The sequence below is a fragment of the Branchiostoma belcheri genome, unplaced genomic scaffold (genome assembly GCF_001625305.1).
Source record: "Branchiostoma belcheri isolate BF01 breed outbred unplaced genomic scaffold, Haploidv18h27 scaffold9, whole genome shotgun sequence".
In the NCBI taxonomy this organism is placed as follows: domain Eukaryota; kingdom Metazoa; phylum Chordata; class Leptocardii; order Amphioxiformes; family Branchiostomatidae; genus Branchiostoma; species Branchiostoma belcheri.
Genome location: NW_017804575.1, coordinates 3,224,861 through 3,241,709, shown reverse-complemented (window position 1 = coordinate 3,241,709; position 16,849 = coordinate 3,224,861). Strand labels below are relative to the sequence as shown.

Sequence of the window (16,849 nt, the reverse complement as noted above, 5' to 3'; positions counted from 1 at the left end):
TAAATTCAGTTTACACACCTGGAAGATTTTGTGGTCAGGTTAAAATTGGGAGCTTGCTACATAGAAGCAGTACAATGTAGCTGCAGTATTACAAAATTGAGTATGAGGAGTTTTGAGATATGAACATAGGAACTGAAAAATGTCTATTATAAATTTAGGTACTAAATATTTCAAGATACATGATTTTAGTACATCTGCTAGTAATAATACTGACTGCAGTAACAATGATATTACCCCTCCCCCAGTCATACATTTATGTGAACATCATTGATTTTGAAGGAAATGTCTACTTGAGTACAGTACATTTTTCTTGTATGCAGAATTTGAAGGTGGAGAAACAGGGAAGGTCAGATGCGGAGGTCAAGTGTCAAAGGTTAACCCTGGAGCTGGCAGATACCAAGTCTCAGATCCAGCAGGGGGACTACAAGAGGGAGAACTATGACAGGGTCAAAAGGTAGGATGCTAATATATAACAGGGATATTGCTCTCATCTGCCGAATAAACATATGGGTACGTTTATTTTAATAAACATATGGGTACGTTTATTTTTTTGGGCCCGAACATCCACCCAGTACGTTCTTATTTTGCACAGTACGTTTATTAATTTTTTGAAAACCAGTAATTTTTTTTCAACTTCGTGTGAAAAAAATTGACAAATCATCGACGTGAAGACGTTTATAAACGCGTATTGTAGCGAGAAACTTGTCATTTTCGGGCCGGTTTTTGCAATCACCGCGTGCATAAATTCGTCTGAATGTTCTATTGTCATGGGTGGTGCTTATCAAAATACGAAATATTAAATGCTCTTTTTTTTTGGTCTATTTAAATTCCGAATTGCAAATAACAGTTAAAGATTTGTGCATATATCAGTAAGGGCGCATTTTAGTACAAGAGACACAGGTTACCCGTCAATTTTGGTAATTTTCCGGGGGGTACGTTTATTCCGGGGGTATGTTTATTTGATTTTGAAGATTTGTCCGGGGGGTACGTTTATTCCGGGGGGTACGTTTATTCGGCAGATGAGAGTAAGGCAACATCTTTTCAGGTCAGCAATTGTCTGCCTGTTACAAAATGTATGTTGACCGACGTTTGCTGTTTCAAGTTGTGATTGATCTAAACACTATGTAGTGCTATGCAGTTTTTCGTAGGATGGGTTGAATGTGATTATGATTTGTTGGCATACTTGATTGATAATTTGATTGATAAACATACTTGTACTAGGTTTGACATGAACACACATGAAATGTTGCCAATCCTATGATAAACATTTTGAAGCCATTTCTACTATCTAGTGCTTGTCTTAGTGCTCATCTTTCTACCTGTTTGATGTATAATGATCGTGAGTCTCCTGTAACTTTGCATGCAATTCAGACATGTGAGGTTCAGAATACCTGGGTAAGATAAGCTTCTACAATATTGGGTGTGTAACTTAGGCCACACCGTCTTAATTTTATGGATGACATCCACGCGCGCATAATTGATTTTCGCCTGTTCTCAAAAAAAAAAGATCACGTCTGGCTCTGGGCCTGGGTACTCCATGGTAGTTAGCGACAATACGGAGCCGGTGGTAAGTTGGTAACCCTGGAGGATGGCACTGATGGCACCAAAGCTCCATGACTCAAGAACTCAGTACATACATACAGTGCCGAGTCATAAATTCCACAAAAAGCCAGCATGTGCCGGCTTGTCCTGTACGTCGCTATGCACTGCTGCAAATTCACAATACCAGCTTTGTATTCCTGTAGTTTTTTAGCATTTTTATTTTTGGCCGGAATTTTTTTTATTCGCCAGCGTGCATAAGTTTGGGGTCTTCCGAGGATGTCATCCATAAAATTAAGACGGTGTGGCCTTAACTGTAAACACTGGTGATAAAAATATTTTGCACATACATTGTGTATCCTGAGTATCATCCTTGGTGTAGGTAAGAATATTCTCAACCCATACTTGCATACAACCACTGTACGTAAAGTAGAAGATGGTACTTGGGATACTTTGCACATAATTTGCAAAAGGATAAAAATCAGATACTGGCATATTCACAAAATATGATAATATATTAATAAAAACAAACAATATTAGCTGCACTCTGTGAATTACATGTATTAACTAAGCACAACAGTGACTAATATTAGTAATACTAAGCTCTTTTTGGATGAATCCTAAAATTGTCATAGTTTTGTAATGAATCAAATACTAAAAACAATGTTGCTGTTGTTGTTCAGTGAGAGAGACGACCTTGAACATGAAGTTTTAGACAGTAAGAAGAAGTACACCTACCTGGACGCTGCACACCGGACAGTCTCAAAGGAAAGAGATGACACACAGAAAGAGGTAAATACAACTTGTAATTATGCTTGTGACTGTAACAGTCTGTAGGGACACTTTGCAGTTCGTTTTTGGACTTGATCTAATTAACCATTAGACATTTTTTAGATTATATGTTAATACAGATATAAACTGGTGATATAATTACCTTGTTCATAGTTTGATTGCAAAGTCTTATTGTTACTGTATCTCATATTCTTACCTTAGGCCACAGCAAGTAATTTTTATGGATGACATCAGCGCATGCATTAATTTTTGCCTGATTTTTGGAAAAAAAAATTTTGTAGCCCTTTGAAAGATGTCAGCATGGCAAAAATGGGCAAAGATGTCTGTTGCCTGGCCAAAATGTGGATGGCAGATAAATATGAAGAGAGGAGACAAGAAACATCTACAATATAAAGTTATTTTGTTCCTCTCAGTTGTCAGCTGCCAAACAGGCCCTGGCCTTACTGAGACAGGACAAAGACTACCTCACCAAGCACACCAACGACCTTGGCTCCAAGATGACCTTCAATGAGGAGCGACTGCAGCAGCTGACTGTTCAGCTGGACGACGCCAAACGGGCGCGGGAAGAGATGTACGAGAAATACGTGGCCTCAAGGTGAGAAAGGGGGTTATCATTTCACCAGGACTGCTTTCTTTTTTTTTTACTTACATCTTCTCTTCTCTTCTAGTTCTTTTTTTTACTAGTCTTAACATGTATAAGAAATGTCACAGGGGTTTTTCTAGAAAAATTTGGCATGAGGGAGCAGTATATATCACGGCGAGGGTGCTAAGCGACCGAGGGGGGTTGGTGCGGAAGGGGGTTTCCCCCCTTCCGCCATGTGAAGCCTTTGAAAATTTGAAGTTGAAATGGGACATTTTGAGGCTACTTGAGGGGGGAAATTTGAACTCTTAACCTCAGTATACCCTTCCCAAATTTTTTATTCATGCATTGCACATTTCACTTATAAAATATAAGTACAATCAACAGTACAAACAATCTGCAAATCACCCTTTTACTTACACAATTAGTGATCAATGTTACTAGTAGCTCCAGATGACAACATTGGGTTTGCCACAAGCTGAAACCTTTCCCATGGCACAATTGCAACACATTCATCCAAGCTGCTACAAACTCAGGTCTCATGTTTCACTTCAGAGCCTGTTCTATAGTATGCAAATGAAGGAGGTCTAGCTACATGTCATTGAGCAAGTTCTCAATGAACATTGTTTATTCCATTCAAACTTTTACTACTAGAGCTAAATTTTCAAGTTTGTGGTAAGATTTTGGAATTTTTATGAGAGTAACATAGTTTGTAATGCTATAATGTATTGTTATGTGGTGTTGTTTATTGTATTTTTACTGGAAAAAGATGATTTTGAAAAAGAGTTAGACTTCAATCTGGAAAGTGATATGAGGGCGCTGGTTTGTTACATGAGGGGCAGCGCCCTTGTTCCCCTGTTCAGAAAAACCCCTGTATCATTTTGTAAAATCTTCATCAAATCCCAACGGATTAGACAGGAAATATCATTCTTTTTTTTTTCAAACTGCAAATTAGACCTGAGGAGAGTGCAAGTTAAAACTAAATGTGTATGTTTTTGAGAATTGTGTTTTTAAGTTTGTGATTGAAACTGTAGTACAATAATATTTGACACTAGTACTAGTACTGGTAGTAGTAGTAGTAGTAATACAATAGGAATGCATAGTTGTGGTGTCATACTTTTGCTGTGGAGAAGTCATTGTGAAAACCACAAAAACAATACCACAGGGAACATTTGAAGATGTACTGTAAGTCTGAAGTGGGTGTCTGTGTTGCCTTGCTCGTTACTACAAGGGATCACTACAAGGCTGAGTATGAGCGGAGACTGGCCGAGGAGCTGGACCAGATCAGGGTGAAGACTGACCAGGAGATGGACAGGCTGAGGGTCAGCACCAGGGAGATGTACGAGAGAGAAAACAGGTGAGATGTGCAAATCGGGAGGATGAATGGGTTCCAATCCTTCACATGCCCAGGATGTCGTCAGAACTTACTGCGCCTGTGCAATACCCCCATTTTCACGGTTTTCGTTGGAATTTTGGTCATCGTTGCAGACAATATTTTTTCCAACATTGGGAAACTACAGACAGAGTGTTAACCTTATATGCGCAAATACAGACTTATGAGGCATTCTACCGAAGTGCTATACACAATACATTACAGATTTTTTGCAGGTGCAGTGCGTTCTGCCGACATACTCATATGCCCCACTTGTACCCTTGGAAAATTCAACTGTACACCTATTTCCTCACTCGACTCTGGTGAAAATAAGTACCAAGCTTTGGTTAGGGATAAGGGTTAATTTTTAAAGGTGATAGTCACCTGTTGTGTCGTCATCACTTCCACAAAGGTGGTAAATCTCAATGAGTAGATGAATAGATAAATGAATGTAAACTGTTTATGCGTTAGGTTGGCAGTCTGTAACTGTTTTCCTCGTGTCTAAAACCAGGTTGGCAGTCTGTAACTGTTTTCCTCGTGTCTAAAACCAGTCTGTAACTGTTTTCCTCGTGTCTAAAACCAGGAACCTACGTGAGGCCCGTGACGCTGCTGTAGCTGAGAAGGAGAGACTGGTTCTGGCTGAGAGAGAGGCCACAAGGAGGTCTGAGGATCTAGTAGCTGAGTAAGTCTCTCTCTCTGTTTTTTCCAGAAGGGAAACTAAGATTTTGCAAAGCATCAAGCACCATACCTTGCCTTCTTCATGATTTTTTAGATGTTTGAATGATTTCTGTAGGAAACAACACAATTTTTTTTTGTATGATGTAAATGGACAGTAATTTTTTTCTTTTTAACAGAGTAGTTCAAGGTAAGGCCTATACGACCACTTCTTGGCATTGAACTAGAAATATGAGAGAAACATGGCTATGTCAAGAGATGTCGGTGAACGTTTGATTTGAAAGCCTGTAGATTGTAGGTTGGTGGGAAACACTTGTCAGGGAGGGAATTCCAAAGCTTGGCTGTACGGGGAAAGAAACTGTCACGGTGACTGTAAAAGGATTTCGAACAAGGAATTTGGGCGGTGAAGTCATATGGCACCATTACTAAAAAAAAACATTTTATCTAATAATGAAAAATTTGACTCAATTCTTAAGATGCAGTCATGTACCCTGTAATTCTGCCAAGTTGATGACTAAAATTATAATTGAACAAGGAAATATGGTGTCAGAACCCTTAAAACTGGAAACAGTTATTCTTAAACAAAGTGTTTGAGCAGCACAACTTATAAAGGACTGCATGCAACATCCCTCCACTGCATATGTCTCAGTATCTGTTTTTCCCCTCTTACTTTGTAGTTAAGAGATTTAGCTGTAAATTTGATTTAGGTTTTTCACTTCAGATTCAGACAACTACAGAATGGAGCTGACACCAAGACCTCAGAGCTACAGAATGAGCTGAAACTGAAGTCGTTTGAGACAGAGAGGACGCAGATGGTGCACGAAGAAACTGTCAGGAACCTCAAACAGTGTCAGATCGACAACGAAAAGCTGCAGAACAAGTTAGAGGTACTCTTTTACTTTGTCTTTATGTGATTCATTATTACTACATGCTATGGGAGTATTGTTTTTGTTTTGTGTGTCACTGTGGGAGTGTTTGTGTGTGTGTTTCTGCAGTTCCTGATGAATACAGTGCAGCAGCAATCCCTTGCATGCTCACAGCAGCTATTTTTGTATTGTGGGATTCAAAGGGTCACAAAACATGTCTAAAGTTAAAACTTTTGTTCCAACACAAGATATTGTTCTGACCTATAGAGCTTTCGACCAGTCACTCTGATCTTCTTCCATAGACTGACCCAGTGAGACTTGTCACGTGGCTTATCTGAAGTGTGACGTCAACAAACTTTGGGTTGCAAAGCAGTATGACTAAAGGGGTGAAGCCTGCTATCTCTGCCTTACTTCCTGCATTTTGTGATGTTCGCTTCATACATCTACACACACACATGCCCATAGCTGGGACAAGTGTTAAAGTTATGAAGAGAATGTTAGAAGTTGGATATCTATTAAATCCTTAACCACAGTTCTCACAATTCTCATCCCCCCAACAGGTCATGACCAGAGAGTACTACGAGCTACAGAGGTCCACAGAGAAACAGTTCCTTGAAATGGAGACACAGAATAAGGATCTGAAGTCACGGGTGGAGACTTACGAGAAACTGGAGCAGGAGTTGGACGACGTTGTCATGCAGGCTGCTGAAGGTACATTTGTTTTGTAGTGTTTGATTGGCTTTTTTTTTTACATCAAATCTGAGTAGAATTTTGTTTGCAATTCAGATAGCAACTGTTAGAGGGGGCAACTGTGTCTTCGGTGTTTTCACAACGAAAATGTGGCAACAAAGGTTGTAGATGGCTATGATACCAAAACTTGTTTTTTAAATTTATCCCTAACAGTAGTAGCTACTGTTACACAATTGTTGAGGGGAATTTATGTATGCCAAAGGTGCAGATGTCACTTTTTTGTCATCTACAAACATACTCCACATAAAATTTTCTCATATTTTGCTTGGTATTTCATACGGCACTTGGTACTGGCATCTTTTTGCTTTACATTTACTTGCATGCTAATGATTTAGATTTAGTGCCATCAACTGACCCTATAATTTAGTATAAATACTTCCCTCCCACTACAGTTGAAAACGAGGACGAGGCAGAGAGAGTGCTGTTTTCTTACGGTTATGGAGCAAATGTTCCCAGTACAGCAAAGAGAAGATTGAAACAGAGGTAAAGAAGCCATTTCTCATCATTCTTACTAGTTAGATTAAACTGTTTCCAGAACACTGCAGTCTGCAGTTGTAGATGTTACATACATGTAGCACCCAAATTTCCGGCAATTTACATGTACAAAGAAACAAGTTTCAATGTGCATTTGTTCTTGAGGCCAGAGATAGCATAATTATCAATGATGGTGTACTTCAAACTTACATTTTTTGAGACATGTTTTAGACAAAGGAGGTCAAATATCCAAAATTTCACTTGCTTAGGACCTGTTTGTATGTGAAGTTCATTGTGTAGATTAAATGTAGGTAAAAAGAAACATTCATAGTACACATAATTATCAGTGATGGTGTACTTCAAACTTCCATTTTTTAGACCTATTATGTTTTACGCAAAGATGGTCAAATATCCACAATTTCACTTGTATACATGTAGGTCCTAAGGACCTACAGTTCCTGTGTGAAGTTCATTGTGTAGATTTAGATGTACTGGTAGGTAAAAATATCCGTCCCCATCATCAGTGTCCACCTGGCCAGAAGAGTGCTCCAGCTGGAGAGACAGAATACCTCCCTCAGGAAGGACATGGACAGGCAGAAGACAGAGGCACAACATGTGGCAGAGGAGGTTAGTCTGATTATATATGTCATATTAGTTATTATTATATTATTACATGTTCATGTATAACTAAAGGGTTTGGAAGTCAATGCTTCACGAGAAGCAAAATGTAAAATTTTGGAAGCCCAAGGTTGTAACTGTCATCTTATTGAAACAGAGAAGATGAACAAGACTGGTACTACTGTAGTAGAGGTACAGTGATGATGTGTGTACCCTGCCTATCAAGTACAATGCACAGACTATAATCATATTATGATAATAATGATAATAATAGAAATAACAACAACAACAATAATAGTAGTAATAAAAAAGGTATATTGATGAAACATTACACGTGCAATCGCAGCCTTTTATAGCACTGAATTGATGCAGGGTTTACAATCATATAATACACAAGATGCATATAATTATAACATATTTGCTCCACACACTAGAAGTGTAAAACCATATATTTAGTTCCAATTGGCTATGATTTTTGTTGGTACATGTGACAAATTGGTAACTGTGGCCCATTTATTTTATCTTCCTTTGTTATTACATTCAATTTGTTATTGTTTGTTCTTGAGTGTTGAATTAGGCCTACTCTATGTTGATTGAATCCTGCTATGTATTGAAGTTTTCCATGTCTCCTACTGTGTATTGAGTCAGTCTGTTGACTTCTGTTTGTTTATTTCAGCTTTCTGCAGCTAACAGGGTCCTGGACCAATCCCAGCAGCCCTACTCCTACCTCATCGAGAGTCTACGACTCAGAGACTCCCAGATTAACGCACAGAAGAACCACATCCAACAGCTTCAGGAGGACCTCAGGTGGGAGGGGGGTGTTTAACAGGGAGTGTGTTGGTCCAGGGGGCTTACAGTGTGTGTATGTGTTGGGGGGGGGGGCATCAGGGCCTACATGTACATGTACATGTTTATTTAACATGTATGTGAAGAAAATTTAACTGTTCTCCAACTCAAAACATGAAAATAACTCACCAGAAATTTTCGACTGAATCACTCAGTCTTCATCAGCTTTATGACCCAAGTGCTGTGGACATGTGACTTTTTGCCACGTGTGATGTCAGCACTGGGTCAAAGTTCGTTGCAAGTTGGTTGAGCGAAAGTTAATATGCCCTGATGTTGGAGAACAGTTTATGCTATGTACATGTATGGTTCTTTTGCAAAAGAAGAATTTGTGAACCTGTTTGTTGGGTTTTAATGAGAATAATAATAATTGTAATAGGTATCATATGCTGATATCTATAAAAAGTATGAATTATGAACACAGTAAGCAGTATTCAAAGACAAATCAAACTTTCCAGAATTGAATCGAGATATGTCGAGTGACATCTGTCACTCTTCTTCAGTCATTGCAATGAACAAAGAGAACTAGTCGACACTAGCCACTCTAACCTTCATCAACGTAACAGTAAGCTACATGTAGTAGTAACTTGTTTAACTTTTACCATGACGTGTTTGATGCATGTACATGAATCATCTGACATTTCCTGTTGTCTCCCAGTCGGTTTGAGAAGGAGAGAGCAGACCTGATCAAGACCAAGAACCAGATGACCTCTGACCTGGAGAGATTACTCAATCAGAGAGAGGTAAGTTGGTTAATCAGTTGATTACTTTCCTGGTTTATGTCTTTCCTAAATAGAATACCTCCCTTTCGCTCCATACAATCATTATAAAGAGTGCAATTTAAAACACAGTCCTTTATAATAATAGGTTAAAACGTTGTAAGAACTTTTTTAAAGGGTAAAAAAAATTTTTTTTAGCAGGGCCTTAGTTTTCCTTGTCTTTAAGGTCTGAGCCTTCTAAAGCATTGAAAAACATTGTAAAATTTATAAATATCATTTTCTGTTACTTTTTTGTTAATATAGCCATCATGCATTTTCTGAAGATCAATTATGCTGTTGGATATGGAAACATGAGTTCATTGTTGATTTGCTGTATTGCTAACTTGTAACGTGATTCTGACAGGAAATGGCAGTTATGAAACAAGTGGTGCAGAGCCTTCATTCCCGTCGCTATGGTGATGACAGGCCACACCCTCAGGAGGCATCCACCACGTCCACCGCCGTCCGCTCAACTGGACCACGTGTGAGGGCCCCGCTACAGGACTCCAACACTTACACACCTGCACCTACCTTATTTGTAGGTTTCATTCTACATTTTCAATAGACATCTACAATATACCTGTTAACCTTTATGTATTTAATAGGTATTGCAAGAACTGCTTACATGTCACAGGGGGGACATTTTGAGTAGAACGCCATTCTAGAACCCGGAAGTTGAACGCGGCTTTCGCTTACAGTGTCCCCCTTGGCAGATCACTGTGATGGTCTGCATTCTGCTCTCAGATACCAGAATCGGCTATCTGGTGAGATTGGGTGGAAGGAATTAGGGGACAGCCATCCTTCAGTGAAGTATCAATGAACTTTAGACTTATTGTATGGGCGCAGTTCAGGAACTTTTAGACATGTGAGTAATACACATCAGTAAATCTGCCAGGGGGGACAACACAAGCGAAAGTCGGTTCTAGAATAGTGTTCTATTCAAAAAAGTTCCCCTCTGTGACATAAGCAGTTCATGCGATCAGTGAAAGATAAACTGGTCTATTGTGATATCTTACTGTTGCACATCAGATCTCGAAATTCTTGATTGTGGATACAATATTGCAGACTTACAGAGTCTGGATTGAGTACTAGTAACTTATTTACAATCAATTACGTACTAGTGAATTGTAAATCAATTCTGTTGACTGTCTAAATTCTGAATTGCGGATACTAGATACTTGTTGTATCAATGATTGTTACTACAATCATTCTTGTTTCTTATGTGATTATTATAACATCCCTGTATAGAAGAAGTCAAACCCAGTAAAACTATAGCTTGTACCATGTATGTTGTAGAATACAGTATAATGTTATGGACGTAGATATAGTCTCGCACACCATTGTATTTTCTTTCTTATGTTGTTTGTAACTGCAATTAGCCCTCGGGCAAGTATTTGCAATAAACTTTCTATCTCTTTCATTCCCAGACTAACAGAGACCCACCAGAGTGGTACAAAAGAGTGAAGCAGCGGAGTGGAACAGAAAGAACCAAATATTCACAAGTCTACGCAACGTCATAGCATTATACTGTTCAAGACTGAAAAAATGAAGGTTGTTTTTAGTACATTTGGCAGAACGTGTTTGTCTTTATTCTTGGTCAGTGCAAAGAGATGTGAAATTTTTACCGGAAATGCAGGCAGCTTTTTAGTTGTTTTTTATATGCCTATTTTAGGCTACAGTCCCTCGCAATAAAACTATGTACATATACTGTATACCTGATTTGATCAGTGTGCATTCCATCCATTGGCCTTGAGGACATTTTGGGCTGTACAGTCCTAGTTTAGAGGATAGAGTTACCATGATGGAAAAGTGTGGTTTACCCCTGGTCCAACAAATTTTAAAACTAGAAAATTTAACTATTTTGAATGTGTTCCTGTTTTAAGTAATTTTTAAAGAAATTATTCCCTGAATGATATGGCTCAATAAACTGTCCTACCTTGAACCCACTATTTACTATGCATGTGTAGATTTCAACAAAGTAATGCTTTACGGGTACAACACCTTGTATTCCTTTGATTCCATCCCTTGTGACTTTTATGTACATGACAAATTAGAATCCAGCCCTTCTTTTCATCATAGAATTTGCTTTCATCAGGACTTCCAAAGGATTCCATGGAAAACAGCAACCTCAGAGTTTCACAAGTTGTAATCTTTTCATGTGGTATACTAAGGATATGTATCAATGATTTGTAAAAAAATATGTTGTAGTTACACAATTGACTACTAGTATCGAGTGTACAGTACAGGTAAAGTACATATCAGGCTTATTTTTGTATGGATGTTATTTTGCTTTTAAGAAGAAATTAAAGCTAGAAGTTGATCCTCTGATCATGATAGTGTCATAATTCATATCTCTAGACAAGACAATATATATAGACACATTGAAGCTGTAGAGGAAAGTTTTTCAGCACACTACCTTCCAACTTGTTTTCTTCCTCCTAATATGCACACATAGGAGAAATACATACAATGTACAAGTGTCTTTTTCTTCGTAAGGCTTGAACCCTGTTTTTCCATTATTGCATTGAAGATGTTGTGGGTGTGGCTATGATGGTATACTCCTTTTGAAGATTGGTACATTTGCTTGAAATACTTGTCTTTGTCCATGATGCCTGCCTCCCCCCCCCAAAAAAAACATATTAATTTTCTTTATATACTTAAGGTCTGAAAGCCAGATGGGAAAAAAGTGCTGCAAGTATGAATGGTTGGGTCAGCAAAAATATTGTCCAATGGCCTTAGTTTGCAAGATTGTTCTTTGCTTCAGTTATCCCCCAGGTACATGTATGTTGCACTGCTATTATCTTTTTGCAGTGCTTATTTACATGTATATTCAAAATATATGCAAATGAAGCAGCATTTTTCCACAGATCTAAGGTATATATTAAAGAAACAGCCATATAAGTGCAGTAGTCAGGGGAGGCACACATTCAACAGGGGATGAACATTATGAACATCACTTGTGGTTCCTCTATCATTCACTGTGACCAGCAGTTTGACTTTCACAGAAGCAGGTTGGGTCAATTTATTCCATTAGGTAACAAAGAATAGTCAAGACATCTTTTTCTCTTAAATTATACAGTGTAAGGGAATTATTTTGGTCTTTAGATAACTTAATTCAGTAGGAATATTCATTTGATAACTCGTAGAAATGTGCAATACTATAGAATTGTATTGAAGCTACAGTGTACATGTATATTGTATACAGACAGAGCTTAGGCCATGTTGATAAAATCGTACTGTGATGCTGTATGCTGTTGGCTGCATACTGTATAATGTGTCTAAAACTTCAAAGAAAATCAATTCTCTGCCTCACAGGATACAGTCTGGGTCTCTTCATATATCCAGCAGATAATAAGGACGCTGACTGTGATCCGACCATCCTCAAAACACCACAACAATCAACAAGGTGTTGTTTTCTCATGTTAGTCTGCTACGATTGATGGTTGAGAGGAATATGAATATTACTCTGCTGCTCCTTCTGAACTACATGTATGTAGCTGCCTGTTTAGCTTCAAATAGCCTCTGTTTCCATCATTACAAGGACGCAGGTATACAGAAATGTGCCGGATTTATCAGGGGCGTACGTCCCAAGTATGTGGCATGTATCTTATGCGATGATGTAGATGTCCCCAGTGTGACCAATGTGAATCATACCCTGTCACCTGCTGCGGCCTGCCTGCATGACACTCCTAAAGCTCTGGTCATAAAAGGCTACCCATTTGGTGTTCTATCGGTCAAGAAATTGTCACCCCTTGATCATTCTTTGATGACATCAAAGTATGACATCAAATAAAACCTATCAGTCGTATATCAGCGTTCCCCGATTTCGCATCGAAAATGAGAAAAAATGCATGGACAACACATTCGATGATCAAATGAGCTTCCCAACATCCGAGACAGAAGGTACGAAACAGACAACGTCAACCTCGAGATACCAATCATCGAATACTGTGACCACAATACTAACATCAGATACATGGTCGACAATGGTGGTCATCCCTGTTCTGATGCTAATGGTACCAGTGTGTACTTTTGTACTTCTGTCCCCGCTTGCGAGCTTTGTGATGAAGAGAAGAACATCAACCAGTCAGAACATGCAAGCCGTCAATGACTCCACAGGTTGGCGCATATGGATGATGCCAAACGATTCCGTCCCCAGCATCGTTCGATCACGTTCCCTTCCCAACCTACGACAAACACACAGGGAACTCCTGGATGATACAGTCTCCTGTTGGTCACTGCCTGCCGATCCACACTCAATCGATGCGACTTACTACGAAATCCCAGATCACATGGCAGCTGCACAGCGACCGCTCCCTGCGCTGCCCCATACATACTACGAGATCCCAAGTTATGAAATCGTTCAGGTTAGGTCAACATCTCTCCCCACGATAGCACATAATATGCATAAAGTGCTCAAAGATGACGTCGTCTCCTGCAAGTCCCTGCCCGCAGCTCTTGAATCTGTCAATCCGACGTATTGTAGAATCAAGGATGAGGATGATGGGGAGGAGGAGGATGGACCGATTCTTTTTTATGCTGCTGCCGCTGAGCCGTCGCTTCCTACACTCACAAAGGACAGGCAGAACAAACACATTTACAGGCACATGTCTACATCTGCCGGTCAGAGCAAGCAGTCTGCTAGCAGACACATCAACGCCTATGTGTTAGGTATGAAGGCCAATGCAGCTTCTAATGACAATTACACAAAAGTCTGTGACAAGAGAATGTATGTCACAAGGAAGATGAATCCTGCATATCAGCTTGCAGGTCAAGTTGTGAGAACATATAAAAAGATAAACAAGACAGATGAATCTATAGTGCTTCCCACAAGCCAAGGGGGTCTACCTACAAGCCAAGGGGGTCTACCCACAAGCCAAGGGGGTCTACCCACACTACCTAACACCTACTGGCCATGGGAGATACCAGGAGATGGATCCAGCACACCACACACAGCCTATCTTCCCAATCTGCCTAATAACACTTACTGGCCATGGGAGATTCCTGAAGGGAGAGTCAAGAATGCACCACAAAGAGCCTCCCTCCCCACACTACCTAACACCTATTGGCCATGGGAGATCCCAGGGGATGGATCCAGAAATATGCCACAAACTGCACATCTTCACACACAGACTAACACTTACTGGCCATGGGAGATTCCAGAAGGGAGACTCAAGAACACACCACATGTGCACAGAGCCTCCCTCCCCACACTACATGTACCTAACACTTATTGGCCATGGAAGATCCCAGGAGACGGATGCACAAATACACCTCACATACCCTATCCTTCCACACTGCCCAATACTTACTGGCCATGGGAGATTCCTGAAGGAAGACTCAAGAAGACACCACACAGGCCCTCCCTCCCCACACTACATGTACCTAACACTTATTGGCCATGGAAGATCCCAGAAGATGGATGCAGAAATACACCGGCACACACAGCCTATCTTTCCACACTGCCCAATACTTACTGGCCATGGGAGATTCCTGAAGGTAGACTCAAGAAGACACCACACAGGCCCTCCCTCCCCACACTACATGTTATTAACACTTATTGGCCATGGAAGATCCCAGGAGACGGATGCACAAATACACCACACACAGCCTATCCTTCCACACTGCCCAATACTTACTGGCCATGGGAGATTCCTAAAGGAAGACTCAAGAAGACACCACACAGGCCCTCCCTCCCCACACTACATGTACCTAACACCTATTGGCCATGGGAGATCCCAGAAGATGGATGCAGAAATACACCGGCACACACAGCCTATCCTTCCACACTGCCCAATACTTACTGGCCATGGGAGATTCCTAAAGGAAGACTCAAGAAGACACCACACAGGCCCTCCCTCCCCACACTACATGTACCTAACACCTATTGGCCATGGAAGATCCCAGGAGACGGATGCACAAATACACCTCACACAGCCTATCTTTCCGCATTGCCTAACACTTACTGGCCATGGGAGATCCCATGTGAGGAATCTACAAACACACCAGGCAGAACCTCCCTGTTGTAACCGAACCTGTTAAGCATGCGACTTACATGTAGACTTCCTGACACAAGAAGAGTGTGTCCATTCCCTTTGTTTCTATGAAAATGCAAAGTATTACGTGGTTCCTATTGAATAATGAAGTACATTGTACCTGCCTTAAATTCAAAACATCTGAAAATGTAATCTAGTGAAAATTACATTTTGTATTTTGATAAATTATGAAAATTGTCTCACAGGTTAGGGCCTAGATTGGCACATTCATTATCATGACATAAAATTAATTTTCTCTGTAAAAATTTTAATCAAAGTATGGTAGAAGTACTTGTAAATTGTAATCATGAGTATTGTGCTATAATGTGCTATTAGGCCACACCAATTTAATTTCTTGGTTAACGGATTCGCCCGCTTCCTTTTTTTTCTGATTTACAAATAAAAATAAAAATTCAGAATCAACTGCAAAATGCTCATATTTTGCCCAGAACAATTGAAAACAGTCCTTTTCATCCTAGTTGTTACAGGTATATCATATCATTCAATTCAATGGTATCATGAAAAGTTCAAAATTCATTGTTTAAATTTTGAGTCAGCCTGGTGTGTTGTCTTCATGGCTCCTATTGTACCATTTTGGGCCATATAGGATGCCTAGGCCTGTTTTTATTTTTATTTTTTTTTCGCCCGCCCGCTCCATTATTTTTCTAGAAAAATCCGTTAACCAAGAAATTGAATTGGTCTGGCCTTATATAATAATAATTTTAAATTAGAAGTTCACAGCTGATTTCTTTATTGGTGTGAGTACATGTATATCAATACATCAGGAATATGGCTGTCCAAAGGATAGGCTACTGTGCACATGTTTTCAAAGTAAGCCTTTCGACATCATTGACAAAATTCTGACATTATTACTTTAAGTAAGTAGTTGGATAATTTTGGAGTTTGGGTATTAGGCCACACCAAGTAAATTTTATGGATGACGTCCGCGCGCGCATTGATTTTGGCCTGTTCCTAGAAAAAAAAACAAGAAATTCTGCTTCCTGTAACTATGACCAAAGAGTCACTACAGTGCCTCAAATCGTCAGATTGACGTGAAACCCGTAACGCGAAAACAGGACAGGACGACATCTGCTGTTCCACCTGATTTATTGCTGTTTTGATTATGAATAAAAGACTTCTTGCTTGTTACACTGTGTCACCTCATTCAATTTGTGTCCTAACATTTGTCATCTCTTAGTATATTTCTAATCTAGGCATCTTGTTTTTTAGGGCCTTTCTTGTTTTTTTTTCGCCCTCTCGCATTAGATTTAGGGTCTCCAAAGGACGTCATCCATAAAATTTACTTGGTGTGGCCTTACAGGGCTCTACTGTTGATACCCCCAACACTGTATTCACAAAGGTGAACGTTACCACGCTATACATGTGTATAGGAGGTGTTGGATATGTATTACTATTAGCCCTGTTACAGAGGGTATTACTGAGCCTAGTATTGTGGCAAGTACCACAGAAACTGTACATAATTTACGGACATTGGGACCACTCCCTGCAGTCGAAAAGCTACTTGTCAAGTTTGTTAAACTATGAAC

At 39.7% G+C, this 16,849-nt stretch overlaps 1 protein-coding gene across 1 annotated transcript in view; it reads left to right on the top strand.

The window, feature by feature from the left end:
- Nucleotides 1–11,590, top strand: part of LOC109487757 (progesterone-induced-blocking factor 1-like) — a 14,732-nt gene extending 3,142 nt beyond the window's left edge. Inside the window, exons 4-16 of the mRNA XM_019791823.1 lie at nucleotides 159–454; nucleotides 2,223–2,331; nucleotides 2,745–2,926; nucleotides 4,143–4,268; nucleotides 4,867–4,965; nucleotides 5,680–5,845; nucleotides 6,385–6,535; nucleotides 6,967–7,057; nucleotides 7,573–7,675; nucleotides 8,343–8,473; nucleotides 9,168–9,252; nucleotides 9,632–9,805; nucleotides 10,695–11,590. Coding sequence (XP_019647382.1) covers nucleotides 159–454; nucleotides 2,223–2,331; nucleotides 2,745–2,926; nucleotides 4,143–4,268; nucleotides 4,867–4,965; nucleotides 5,680–5,845; nucleotides 6,385–6,535; nucleotides 6,967–7,057; nucleotides 7,573–7,675; nucleotides 8,343–8,473; nucleotides 9,168–9,252; nucleotides 9,632–9,805; nucleotides 10,695–10,787 — 1,806 coding nt within the window. The 3' untranslated portion in view covers nucleotides 10,788–11,590. The remainder of the gene's footprint in view (nucleotides 1–158; nucleotides 455–2,222; nucleotides 2,332–2,744; nucleotides 2,927–4,142; nucleotides 4,269–4,866; nucleotides 4,966–5,679; nucleotides 5,846–6,384; nucleotides 6,536–6,966; nucleotides 7,058–7,572; nucleotides 7,676–8,342; nucleotides 8,474–9,167; nucleotides 9,253–9,631; nucleotides 9,806–10,694) is intronic.
- Nucleotides 11,591–16,849: the final 5,259 nt, after the last annotated feature.